The sequence below is a fragment of the Cyrtonyx montezumae genome, unplaced genomic scaffold (genome assembly GCF_038088225.1).
Source record: "Cyrtonyx montezumae isolate F1298 unplaced genomic scaffold, pur_monq_1.0 scaffold_3, whole genome shotgun sequence".
In the NCBI taxonomy this organism is placed as follows: Eukaryota; Metazoa; Chordata; class Aves; order Galliformes; family Odontophoridae; genus Cyrtonyx; species Cyrtonyx montezumae.
The window spans coordinates 77,503,336-77,516,456 of NW_027072034.1; the positions used below are offsets into that span (position 1 = coordinate 77,503,336).

General features: G+C 36.0%; 1 protein-coding gene across 3 annotated transcripts in view; it reads right to left on the reverse strand.

The window, feature by feature from the left end:
* ALCAM (activated leukocyte cell adhesion molecule) overlaps positions 1 to 13,121 on the reverse strand; it is a 116,959-nt gene that overhangs the window by 8,144 nt on the left and 95,694 nt on the right. Inside the window, exons 7-15 of one of the 3 annotated variants that reach the window (XM_065741979.1) lie at positions 12,924 to 13,051; positions 11,140 to 11,269; positions 6,397 to 6,509; positions 5,406 to 5,541; positions 5,196 to 5,329; positions 3,580 to 3,712; positions 2,827 to 2,865; positions 2,372 to 2,489; positions 400 to 525 (exon numbers count right to left, since the gene is read on the reverse strand). In XM_065741979.1, coding sequence (XP_065598051.1) covers positions 400 to 525; positions 2,372 to 2,489; positions 2,827 to 2,865; positions 3,580 to 3,712; positions 5,196 to 5,329; positions 5,406 to 5,541; positions 6,397 to 6,509; positions 11,140 to 11,269; positions 12,924 to 13,051 — 1,057 coding nt within the window. Of the gene's footprint in view, positions 1 to 399; positions 526 to 2,371; positions 2,490 to 2,826; positions 2,866 to 3,579; positions 3,713 to 5,191; positions 5,330 to 5,405; positions 5,542 to 6,396; positions 6,510 to 11,139; positions 11,270 to 12,923; positions 13,052 to 13,121 lie in introns of all 3 variants that reach the window. The other 2 variants (XM_065741977.1, XM_065741978.1) reach the window with 2 other exon arrangements.

The following is a 13,121-nucleotide window of genomic DNA, read 5'->3' on the forward strand; positions in this document are numbered from 1 at the left end:
ATTATATCCTCTGTTCAGTGCTAATTAGTTTAAATATGCTTTTTGGAAAATAGATGAAGCTGTAGAAAACAAATCTTTTGGCCTTCTGCTCAGATGAAGGAGTAAAAAAGCATGCTGGGACAGGGAGCCTCAGCTCTGAATGTGAGAGGGGGCTGGCTGCATGATATGGAACACAGATGGGTCCCTGATTTATGGGATAATATTCATAGTGAAAAGAATACGTGGCAAAAATCAGCTTTTGCATTGAGTGGAGCTGAGACTGTGAGTAACTCTATAAATGATTTATTGTGAATATATTGCAAGGCTGCAAGTGTAAATTCTAATTTGTGTGGATGACAAAACAGTAGAAGATTATACAAACCACAACACTCATAATGACAAAAGTAATATTTTTCTTGCCTTGGCAGACTTGGAAAGTTCTGTGCTGCTGCCTTCTCAGACTTTCCTTTGGCATCACTTTGGGGATAGAGATTAGGTGAGTTATGGTTCAAAGGTGGGTTCAAAAAGTAAATACTACCTGTTGGCCTGCATGGAGATGGACAGCTGTGACACAACTCTTTCTGAAGGTGTAAGGTGCTTTTTACAAGGACTGTTTTTATTTCTATACTACAATTTGTGCTGAAAACTTTGTCAGAATAGGTACAAAGACACATAGGTACATAGACACAAAACTTGCTCTTGCAAATACAGCATGTGCAAGTTAGGGAGGATAAAAACAGATCAGCTTAAACGTATACCCAAAATATGAGATTGTCAGTGACAATTAATGGCTTCAGAAGCCAGCAACAGTGTATGAGATGGGAAAACTATTATTTAACTATGAAGGGGTTTTTTTAATATTATTATTTTGTTCCCAGTGAACCTTTCTAATAAATTCAAGCTAATTTTACTGAATGCTTGCAAAAGAGAAATCGAGCACAAGAAAAAAGAATACAAAATATACCATTTAGAATATAATGTATCCTATATTTGAAGAGGAAAAAGCTATCTTAAATCATAAGCTCATTTCAGCAAATGACATCCTGTAATCTAGGTTTCTCGTCAGCTCTCACCACACTATATATATGGTGCAGAAAAAGATACTTCACCTTCTCTGCCCTCCTTGTATCCTACCACCTCATGCAAAAGCCCAATCACTGGCTCATTTTATGACTGCACATTCTCATATTCAAAACAGATGAAAGAAAGCGGTTCTAGACATTATTACAAGAATAGCAAAGCGTGAGAGAAGCAGCTCAGCATCAAAGGAGTAGATGATTTTAGTTTTCTTTTCCAACCTAAATGATTCTATGGTTCTATTATTACTTGTTAATTTGTAACCAAAAGAAGCATAAGCTTTGCAAAAAAAAAAAAAAAAAAAGTGCTTTTTATTCCCCCATTTATAATATCTGAATCTGGTTTTGTGTCCCGTCATTTACAGCAGTTCTTTATTTGCAGAACTTCCAAAAACTACTCATTTATGTGTGGACTACAATCCTTATGTAATATCCAAAAAACAGTATTTTCTAAGAAAAGTAGATAGAGAATTCCTTGTTACACTTTCTATCACTGTTACATTTGAGCTAAATTTAATGGAAAGTCACAAAAAGAACTTTAATATTTTTTGTATGTCCTTATTATGCATAATTTCTTGAATTTACCTTTTTAAAAAGTAGTCAGAAGGAACCTTTCAGACAGCAAGCTTATTTAAAGTTCTCCCGAGGGACATGTATGTGGTGATAAGGCCAAATAGCACACAGTCATTGCCATCTTAAAACATATGGAGAGAAATGGCTACTTTTTATGAAATAAACTAGATGATCTCAAAGTGGGCCTGAATGATAACATAGAAATTTGAAAGCCAAGCAGGCCTCACTGGCTAAAACATACGCATCTGAATGACTTCTGCTACAGAAGTTCTATGTTTACCATTTTTACTTCCATAGATCTCAAAGTATATGTGAATGAATGGACTAAGGATCTTTCTCCTACCAGAGATAATTTATACCTATTCTGCAATTTAGTCCATGTTTTAAAGCAGAAACATTATCCAAATTTTAAGTGTAGACAGTTTCTAGTAGCTGTAGAGCCACACAGGAGGTAACATCGCACAGTTAATTCACAGGAGCCATATAAGCACAGATGTGGCTGTCAGGAAACAGAACAGTTTCAGGTGACTAACTATGAAAAGTCTCAGAGTAAACTGCCCTTCTCCAAGAGAAGAGTCCTGTTAAGCTCTAGGGCAAGCCCATCAGAAGTGTCAATTTTTTTTCTCTATTAAATGCAGCTACTTGTCCCCAGTCAGACCACTGGAATGCTGCAGGAAGGAAAACAGGTAAATAAATTTTAAAAAATAATCATAAACACAAATATGTAAGTTTTAAATTCTTACTTTGATTTCTTCACATAGAGCCAGTAGACAATGCCTGCAACCAGGGCAACCAACAGAAGACCGACTACAATCCCCACTATTAGCTTCGCCTGGTCATTAACCTTTTCACTATTGTCATCTGAAGCAAAGAAGAAAAGTTAATGAGTTAACCTATGATGAAGAAGAGTACTACAGCATTTTAAAAAATATTTGCATTAGAAACAAGAAAAGGAGTCAAAACATCAAAACAAACAAATAAAAAAACAAGTTGTTTCAGAACAAGCAAGTGAAAAAAACACAACACTGAAAGCTTCAAGAAAAAAAAAAAAGCTTCATGTTGTTAGTCAGTCATGGCACTACCTGCTACAGATGAAGTCCTATTATGAGGGACTGTGGAGATTGTTCAGTGACACTGCGTATGTCTTAATCTGAGACAATTAAGAGAAAGGGCTGTGGAGATGGAAATTCATACATACCATTTCTATCCTCTGGCTCATCATACTCTGGAATACTTACTGAAATGAAAAACGTTAAAATTAAAGATAAAACATCTTATAACCTGAACGTTACTTTTAATTATTGTAAAATACAGTGACACTAAAACTGAATGCAATATTTTCCAAACACCTTTAGGAAAAAGTCATTATTTTATAACTGTGAGATATCCAACTTGATACTCTTGTTCAATGCTGTAATATTTATCTCAGAAATATTTATGTGCTCCTCTTTCTTATTAGCTTTGTACTGTATTTCCTCATTGAAAATTGAAAGACATGCCATTGATGATAAACATTAAGAAATAAAAAATGATTATGGGACAATAAATAAAGACTTTGTCTTTTGTAAATAATACTTTATGTACACCAAATGTATATTCTTTTGTGCCATCATGGTGTATTGTTAATTACATAATACATATAAGTAAATGTGTGTGTATTATATATAAAACTTATGCTTTATAAATACATATGTATTGTATACTAACACAGTATATGTAATTAATACATTGTATACCTGATATAACTTTTGTGGAGGACTATGTGACTTCATCCAGAAAACTGTCTAGACATTGTGTACTATTAACCCAGGCTCTGCTTGCCTCTTAAGACAAATGGTAACTACCTTATTACCCACATTATTATGCACAGCCAGTCTTCATTGGCATGTGCAGTGTGGATATTCTAAGTGAAACTATAACTTCTAGTAAACGGTCTTTAGAAGATACTCACTAGCAGAGACATTCAGAGAGGTCACAGTCCTTTCTAGCTGATTTTCTGCAATGCATGTTAATGTTACATTTTCCTCAGGAGCAATTATAATTTTACTGGAAAATTTTCCATCAACATATTTGGTCTCCTCTGTCTGAAAAGGTAAAAAACAAACAAACAAAACAAAAAACAAAAGAAGGTCAGTGTCCTTGGAAAACACAAACAACAAAACATTTATTACCACCTGTATTTAGGCAGCAAAAATATTCAGAGGGAAATAACAATCAACCATATTTCAATTCTCCAAATAACAGTAGAAATAATTCATTATTTTATTAAATGGTAATGTGAATATTTGGATTGCTCAGTCTTTTCTTGTAGTTATGCAAAATGCAGCAATAATAAGTACTGCAAGAAGACTTACCTATAGAGATATATTTTTTTTTTTAGAAGTTCAGCACACTCTGTATTAGTTTTTATTTTAACAATATATCCAAGGGAACAAAATTCTTCAAGGAAACTCCAAAATGAGAATGCTAAGTTTGCATCTGGATCTTTCTCTTTTATGTTTTTATAAGGGGAGTGACCAAGAGGATTTCCACTTTCCAAGATTCCAAGCCATGAGTTGTTTCCACCCAAGAATCATTTTGCCAAGCTATGTATATTTAGTAATACCTGCAGCATCTATGCTATAATGGTGATATCAAGGTGCTCCTTAAAGCTGCTGTACATAATTCTTAAAATAATTAATTGAAATTATTTCTGGACATTAGTTCTATAGACTTAAAACAACTCCTTACTGATAGCTGCAAAGTAAACACAAATTTTCACAGTTGTATGCAATTAGGACTAAAGCAAAACCTTAGGAAGTAGTGAAATCTACAGGAGCAACACTATACTTCTAATCTTAAACTGCATTTATACATGTCTGATTTATTTTTCCTGTCAAGTCAAAATATGGCAATGCTGTGCATGTGTTTTGCTTATCAATATGAAAATATTCCAGTTTGCTCATTTTCCAGATATTTTTCAAGCTGCTTAAATCTCCTTATTTTTCCCCAGACTGATCTCATTTTGGTTTTGCTTCCAGTAAGAAACAATGAGTATAACTGTACAAAAAATAACTATTTACATTAGGATAAAACTGCAAAGTCCATTAGTAACTACAGTGAGCATATTTTCTGATTTTTTACTTGTAACACTTCACACTTCCCCTAGTTAATGGTTACATCAAGTACCTTATATTGCCTTCTAACACAATTTTCACAGCCCCATCATTACTTCAAATCCTTTATGTATGGGCAAAGCCACCACATCATCCAAGCAAAATGACTAAATAACCTAAAAATATACATTTTTAATTGTAAACTCTTCTTTTTCCTTCCAGCTTCATCTTGTAGGTGATAGACCTTGTGTACCTTTGTCTGTTGTATTCAAAAGCCCTTTACCATCAGATATTATCCATGTAGGTACAAGGTAGCTATTGTCCATGCAGCCTGTGGTATCACTTAACCCTCCTTCTCTCAAATAAATAAAACTGATTACACTTTTTCAATCTAATTGCTTGGAACTTTTTTCTTTACTTGAAATCACATCTCCTATCTTTTGGTGAATAAAGTAGTAAGAGAGATACTTGCCTTATTTATGAGGCTTCCACTACCAGTAACTGTCCATTGCACTGCCGGTTTAGGAAAACCTTCCACGTGACAGACAATTGTTTTAGACATTTTATTTGTGTTGGTTTTCTTTGTCATTTTGATTTGAGGCTTTCCTATTAGAAAAATATCACAGTTAAAGATTTTATCTGAACAGAACAATTAATAATCATAGCTTTCTTGCCTCCTTACCTTCCACAATCAGTTTAAGTGTCTTTCTTTTCTTTAGCCCTTCAACTTCCTGTAGAGTGGTTTCACAGATGTAGTTTCCAGCATCTTGATACTGCAGACTTGAAAATGATGGACTTGTTTTCATTCTGGTATTGTCCTGATGGAGCAAGGAGTTAATCTTTTGAACTCTAATTCAGAATACATTAACCTCTACATTACAAAAGTGATTGACATTAACAGATCAGTGTCTTAAACTTCAAGTGTTTTCCTGTTAGTAACTACATTCAAATAGTGGACAGGAATATCACAGCATGAAAACTGGAAAGTATTGGAAGTTTATATAAACCACTTCTCTTCATCACTTTCAAGTCAAGGGCACAGATGGGAACAACTGTTGTGAGCTTTGCCAGTAGGCTGGTGAAAAACACTACTGGTACAAGCTGACACATCGACAACGCTCCTCTAGTAACTGAGCTTAGGAGTTCCCTACTAAACACCCTTACGTATCAACATTTTTTCTTATTTTCCATCAGTATTGGTGTTCTTCAAATTTGCCATCTACAATAGCTATCTTTTTAACCACCCACTGAACAGCCAGCAGCCAACAACTAATCTCTCAACCTGCCTTGTCCTTCTGCCAAGTTTACTGGGACCAAGATTAAACTTATCAAAAAAACTGATAAATTCAAATTCCTTCAAAGGGGTTCTTCTTCTTAGCGTGATCTGTTTCTAAAGGGCCTTCTACAGACAATTACAATAAAATTGCATTTGTGTTACAATGTTCAGTAGTTCTCTCTGTTTGAGAGTTGAGCCAGTAACTAGAGTAACTAATTTTTAATCATCAATTTAAAATGGTATCTCTTATTTTAGCAATACATGTAACATTCATTTTAACAATAGTCTTCAAAAAGCCAAATCAACATAATTTCCATCCTCCCAAAACACTGAAGTATCAGCAGTAATATGAAGTGATGAATGCACAGATGAAGTGTGAAGTAGATGAATCACTGACCTTTATCCAAAACACAGTTGCATTTCTACTAGAAGAAATTGTGCATGACACAGGCAGGGCCTCTCCAATCTGTTTTGTGACTTCTCCACTAGGAGTAAGCTGCAAATCTAGATCTGGGACACAAAGAACATTTGTCAAAATGGTAATCTCGGAATGCCTGGGCCATTCCATAGGCTTTCCAAGGAAATAAAATGTGACTAATTGCACTCATTAAATTAAAGATTTCATTTGCTCAATAAAATCTAAATCAAGCTTAAAAGAAAGGGAGAAGACAGGATTATTCTAAAATAGGCATTGCGAGAACATTCACTTTTTTGCTGTAATTACAGGCTAAGAGGAAAAGTAAAAACTTACTAATCACTAGACAAATTGATATCTTTTTCACCTCTGTACCACTGAAATAATGACAAAGGGAGATGCAAGAATCTGCAGGAATATTCAGCATAGCAGTATGAGTTTCTTGAAAGAGGAACCGCAGGCTGCTGTGAGGGAATCTGTTTCAACCAGATTTGAGTGCACTTTCAGGGAAGGGCTCATGATTAATTTGAACGGTTACTTAGTAAAATATGAAGAAGAGGATAAGAGGACAAGGGATAATTTTCTGATATCTGATAAAACAAGTTGATTTTTATGCTGACCATATGGAGAGAATGAGAGTGGTCAACACAGTGTGTGATAGATGATTCTGACTGAAGAGACGAGGTCTGAATTATAAGGCTGGGCGACCACACATGAAGCCCTTTGATTTATTTGTTTTCATTAGTAACTTAAAAGTCATTTTTGTGTAACTTAGAGCACAAGCTTTCCCTGACCTGTTTTGGCTTCAGAGAAATTGCAGAGTCAGTGATAGCTGTGTTTGACACTAGGTAGAGTGAGACCCAGTAATAGAAAAGTCAGGAAACGCTGCTCCAGAATTTTCACAGTATATGGATTTGGCAGGCTAGTGATTGCTTTTTCAGGAAAATCCTACAATGAAAGAAAAGCAGAGTTTGCCAAGCTAAGCTTCTATTTTGCTTCCCTTCTCACAGCACCTTGCTTGTGAGCCAAGTTGCCTGGTCAAATAACTATCACAGATGCACACACACACAATAGCTCAAATGGCAAGCATACATGGTTTCACCAAGAATATAGTACCAGGAGAGCACTGTCGAATAGCCTTTTGGCTTTTAAGCAGAGTTTAAATAAAACAAACAAACAAAAATAAAAATTGTAGCAAAATCACAGTTGGTAAAGGAGAGGGAAAACAGCAAGTTTTACTTAGCACAACAGTGAACTTGACCACTACTTCATTCAGTGGTTGCCCTGGGAACACTATTAAAAAGCAGGACTTCAGGGAGACTCTATGGTCCATCCAGTACTATTGCCTGCATTATTATCTGTATTACAAGTCTAATGGCTAGTCTGAGAGGTCCCAGATCTGTATGAGTGAAAGAAACACCTTAAAGAAGGGGAAAAATTGTGGTTTTTTTTTACTTTACTCTTTCGTTCCCTTGCCTTTTCAGCTAGCAAACCCAAGCAAACTAACAAGCTACTCCAGATTTTATACTGGATTCACAAAAAAAAAAAAAAAAAAGATAAAAAGTATGATTTTTGTTTCTTCTTCCCCAGTTCCTTGAGGCAGAAGGGTGGACTGAAGAAAAAAACTACATTTTTTTTTTCCCTGCAGAGGGACTCTCCAACATTTACTTAAACTTTTCATTCTCTGTAGCAAAATAGCACCTCAAACCCAAGAGATCACTGAAGAACATTCACGAGCATCTTCTTTCACATACATTACAGTAAGGAGAAACTCATTACATTTTCAGCCATTATCTCAAGCAAGACTGAAACCGAGCTTCAGTGCAGTCCTTCCACTAGTCCTCTGCCAGAGTAGCAAGCCTGAGCCCCCCCACCCTATCTCTCTGGTACTGTAAATGACACTGCAATCTCTCTCACACGTGGGTCTCTGTTATTACAGATTTTCAGGAAGATTTACAGTATGCAAGATAAACTGCGTAGCTCAGAGTGCTGTTTTTTGAAGTTCTTTTATGAGGTAAACACAGAATTAACCTACAATTTAGCATAGGATTCCCTCTAGGGAGAATCCATAGAGCAATTTGACTTCTTTCTTTTTTCTTTAGACTTGCTATAAAAATGCAGTATTTCCCTGTATTTGGTGGGGAACTCAGATGCCTGAATGTCAGTGTTCAGCTTTCTGTGAAGTTCATAATGGATTCACCAGTGTAAACAAAACTTTGTATTACCTACCTTTTATATGGAAATAAAAAGCCTTACATGCCAAGATCAGAAGTGAGGAAATGAAAAGTCCTGACTCAGAGTGAACGCTTTTACAGCATAATATTGTAGAAAGAAATACTAATCCATACAAGAAAAGTAATAAAGTGAAGGAGGGAAATAAAATTTAATAGGAATGAATACGTATTATTTTAAGGGGAAAAAAAAAGCAAAATAAAACATGAAGTCATAAAAATGTTGAAGATCTGTCATCAAAACTATATAAGTACATCAGAAGCAGAAAGCTCCCCCAAATAGTGGGCTATGCTAAAAAACTAACGTAATAATCAACTGTAAATAGAAAAAGTATATTATAAAGCATTTAGGGGTTTTCTGGCTTTTTCACAAGAATTAACTTTTAAAATATCTTCAGAAATGCTTTAGACCAGCATAAGGAAAGACACAGAAGTAGCATCAAGATGGATTTATCACACATACAAAGGTTTGGGCATTCAGGAGATACAGAACTGCTTTGGGCCTCTAGGCCTCACTTCAGCAAAGGCTTTAATGCACCTAAATGAACCTAAGAGAAACAAGCCCTAAGTGAAGAAAGGAAGCAGGGTACAAGATTGGAGCTATGAGTTCTGAGTAGATGCTCTAGAACACACCTACGTCAAGAAAATACATGCTTCTCTCATACAGTAGAACTCTTCTGACACGCACAGAAAAGAGTAGAGAAAGGAAAATTGGATCCTTATAGATAACCTGAAGCCACAGAAACAATATTTTAGAGAGATTATTTACAGAGAAACACTATTTACAGAGGTACTAGTTATGCAAGCTGCTTGGAACAAAAGAAAAAAAAAATAGGGCCAATGATACCACAGCAAACTTCCAGCAATCCAGCTTTAGTATTGGGCAGGTAGCAGCAGAAGCATATAGTACTTACATATCCCAATTCTTGGTAAAGAAAAGAGAATAGATAGTAAAACAGCAGACAACCTTGTTAAATATAAGATGTTCATTGAATTAAAGAGGGTAATCACAGAACTGTAGGGGTTGGAAGGGATCTCTAGAGATCATTGAGTCCAACCCCCTTGCCAAAGCAGGCTCCCTAGACCAGGTTGCACAGGTAGGGTCATGTACAGATATATTCTAGACATATTGTACTTCTTCCAAGAAAAAAAGTATTGACATAGCATCAAACCGTAGAAGAGCAAAAAATGTGGCACATCAAATGCCATGTAATAAAAAAGTCCTTGCCCTCTGTGTTCCATTACAAACAGTCGATCTTGTTGACCAGGCCTAACAAAGTAATAAAGTCGGTTTAGAAAGGGACAGAGGCACCTCAGCAAGCAGCCATCTCCTTTGCTGTCAGCAAAACAGGTTTTCTCTACTCTGTATTGGGACTTCAAAAGCAAGAAAAACCTTCAACGAGGAAAACAGGACACTTGAGAATTGGGCAGAGAGGCAGAAATACCAGAGTTTTCAAACTGTTTGCAAGTAGGTAGATTCTGAAGTTGAAACACTCTAATCAAAACCACAGTTGAGAGGGAAAATTAACATAGATATTCATTTTCTGTCTACTGTTGTAATACTTTCTATATGAAGTTTCTTTTTCTATGAAGTATAGTTACTGTGTGATTATTTTAAGTCTGTTATTGATTATGCCCCTTTGAACCTGTAAACTATTAGGAGGCATTTATGCTACTGGTAAGAATAGAGACCCTCAGTGCTCCCTAGGAAAACTCAGGACCATTGGACTGGATCTCATTTCACACCCTGTGATAGCATGGTAAGGTTTGAACGAAAGAGGTCCTGCTCTTGCACTTTCCCAAAAAGAGAAAATTAAAAGCAGACATTAAATTAGTCGCTTCAATGGTTAATCCGCATCAGTGGTTGCTTCTAAAGCAATGCTGATGAAGTATGAGTAAATACTCCTGTGTCCATCTAAAGCAAATTTACCAAGCTCTGTAGCTCTCTTGATTCTGAGAAAAGATTAAGAAAAACAAAACAAAAAACAAAAAACAACAACAAATAAACCAAACCCAAATGCTATGTGAACAAAATGAATACCTAAGCTGCTTCGCCTTACATGTTAACCTCGTTGAGATAAGATGAAAGGACATCAGACTAATATGAATTTGACTACAAAGAATGACCTTCAGTGTGAGACGATGTGTGTCTGAGCACATTCTAAGGCATGGCTGGATCAGAATAATTTACTATATCATGACAAGTGAAGTATCAGAATTTTCACTGTACATGACTGTGCAAGAATATATAATATATGAAGTTACAAAAAGTGCATCTCTAAGCCAGGAAATTGAGAAAGCTTAGGCACGAAAGCAGAGATGCACTAAAATGGGAACAAACAAACAAACAAAAAACCAAACAACCTAAAACTACTTCAAGCAAGTCACATCCTTCAGTTCTTCTGTAGGTTAACTAGACTGACCTCCTTAAGTAAGGCAGAAGTGCAAGACAGGTTTTGAATCCTTTCTATAAGTACAACATGCAGTAACTTACAGTGCACAGTGATGGTGGTCGTGTCCATCATGCTTTTGTCCATCAGAGAGCACTTGTATTCTCCTGTTGCATTTCGTCTCACATCTGTCATTACATAAGTATCTGTGCTTCTTATACCTTCTGTTTCTCCCTACAGATGGAAAATAAAACATTTATGCAATGAGCCTGCTAAAAGCTTTCTTTTTTTTGTTGAGGACTTTTTGAAATTGTAAGGCTCCTGAAATACACAAAAATACGTTTAGTTGAATTCAGCATCACTGAAATGCAATTACCTATTAGCAACACTAATGTTTATTTCCTGCATGACCACAGAGTTTATAAAACCCTACAATTAAGAGCTTACTTTTTATTTATTTATTAGAGTTTTAATTGTATAACTAGCATACTTAAGAGAATATGAAAATAAGAAATCCAGCAGTCGATAGAAAGAAGACTAAAGCAGTCTGCGAATAAGGGTTGGAGAAACTGCAACAGCAAAACAAATGCAGTTCTTAATTTATATCTCAAACGGTATGTTCAGTTCAGAAGATTGTGAAGTGAAATTGTACAGTATTACACACATTCAAACAGCACACACACCCCTATCCACATCAAGGCATACACTATTTTACACGCAATTATCCACAGAAATTGGTGCTTTGCCCCACTACCCAGTTTCCACCAGATAACAACTGACTGTCTTAGAACAGCTTTGAAGCATGCACAGAAGAGAGCCTAATTCATATATGTGAATCCAGAAAGCGATTTACCAGGTTTGTCACAAAACCCATGAGTCTTGCAAAGGAATTGCCAATTGCAGCCCCAAGTAGGAGGGAGACTGAAGATCAGACAGACTGCAGTGTTCAGCTTGCTCTCTGTGAACTCAGAGCAAGGAGAGACACCTCACACTTCTTCCCTGGCATGCAGTAAATTCCTACAATGACTCACAGAACCAAAATGTCTGAAGAGGACTTCAACTCCTAGTTTCCCTCGCTAGCCTTCAGCAATTCAAACATGCCAGGAGCCCAAAGTAGAAGAGGATTATATTTGAAAGGCTACACATGCAGTTTTTTAAATACTTGAAAGCATGCCACAGCTTTTGGCCTCTCTCACATTCAGCTCTGCTCAGTGCTGCAATAGGAACAAAAAAGGGATGCAAGATTGGAGAGAAGCAGCACACAGGAAGAAGGTAGGAATCTTAAAATACAAAGCCACATCTGTCTGCGGATTCCAACAAAACTAAGATTAACAGTATCAAGCCCTTTATCTTTCTTGATTTTCATCTTAACACATTTGGCAGATTTGTTCTACACTTTCTCTTGCACCATCACACTGTTTCTTTTTTTTATGATGGTATGCCACCACACAGTTTAATAAATACAGAAATAAAAGAAATTGCAAGGATTCACTGGTGGAAGTCCAAAAAAAAAAAAAAAATCCTGTATTTTCACTGCTGAACCTTTGTCTATTGTGACAAAAATAAGATGGTTTTATTCAAATCTGCTTTTGTCAAAACTTCTTAAAAAATATATATATGATGATGTGAAATGAAGAACAGCAATTTTTACTAGGTTCAAACAACAAAAATCTTTGGATGTGGGAAAGAGGCTCTTTCAAATTATTTTGCCAGCTCAGGTGAGGCATTCTCAGAGGTTGATGTAATGGCCAATGTCTATCTTTCACTGTAGCTATAATTCCTTCCTTCATTTGTTTTAGAGTCACGTATACACTGACATGCATCAATGTCTGTAAGAAGGAATGATACAGAATATTTCACTACACAGTGACAGCAAGGAAGGACTTACTGGAATGTAAAACAGGAACTCCTGTGGAGGAGGGTTGCCATTCCCTGAGCACTTCAGAGTGATGTTATCACCTTCTTTAATGGTATTACTTTGTGACAGCACTCGAATAGTCACCTTCTCTGTTGGATCTGTGAAAACAATGTCCACACTTAAGAGCTTCCACAACAAAACACATAGTAACGTGATATGCATGTCTGC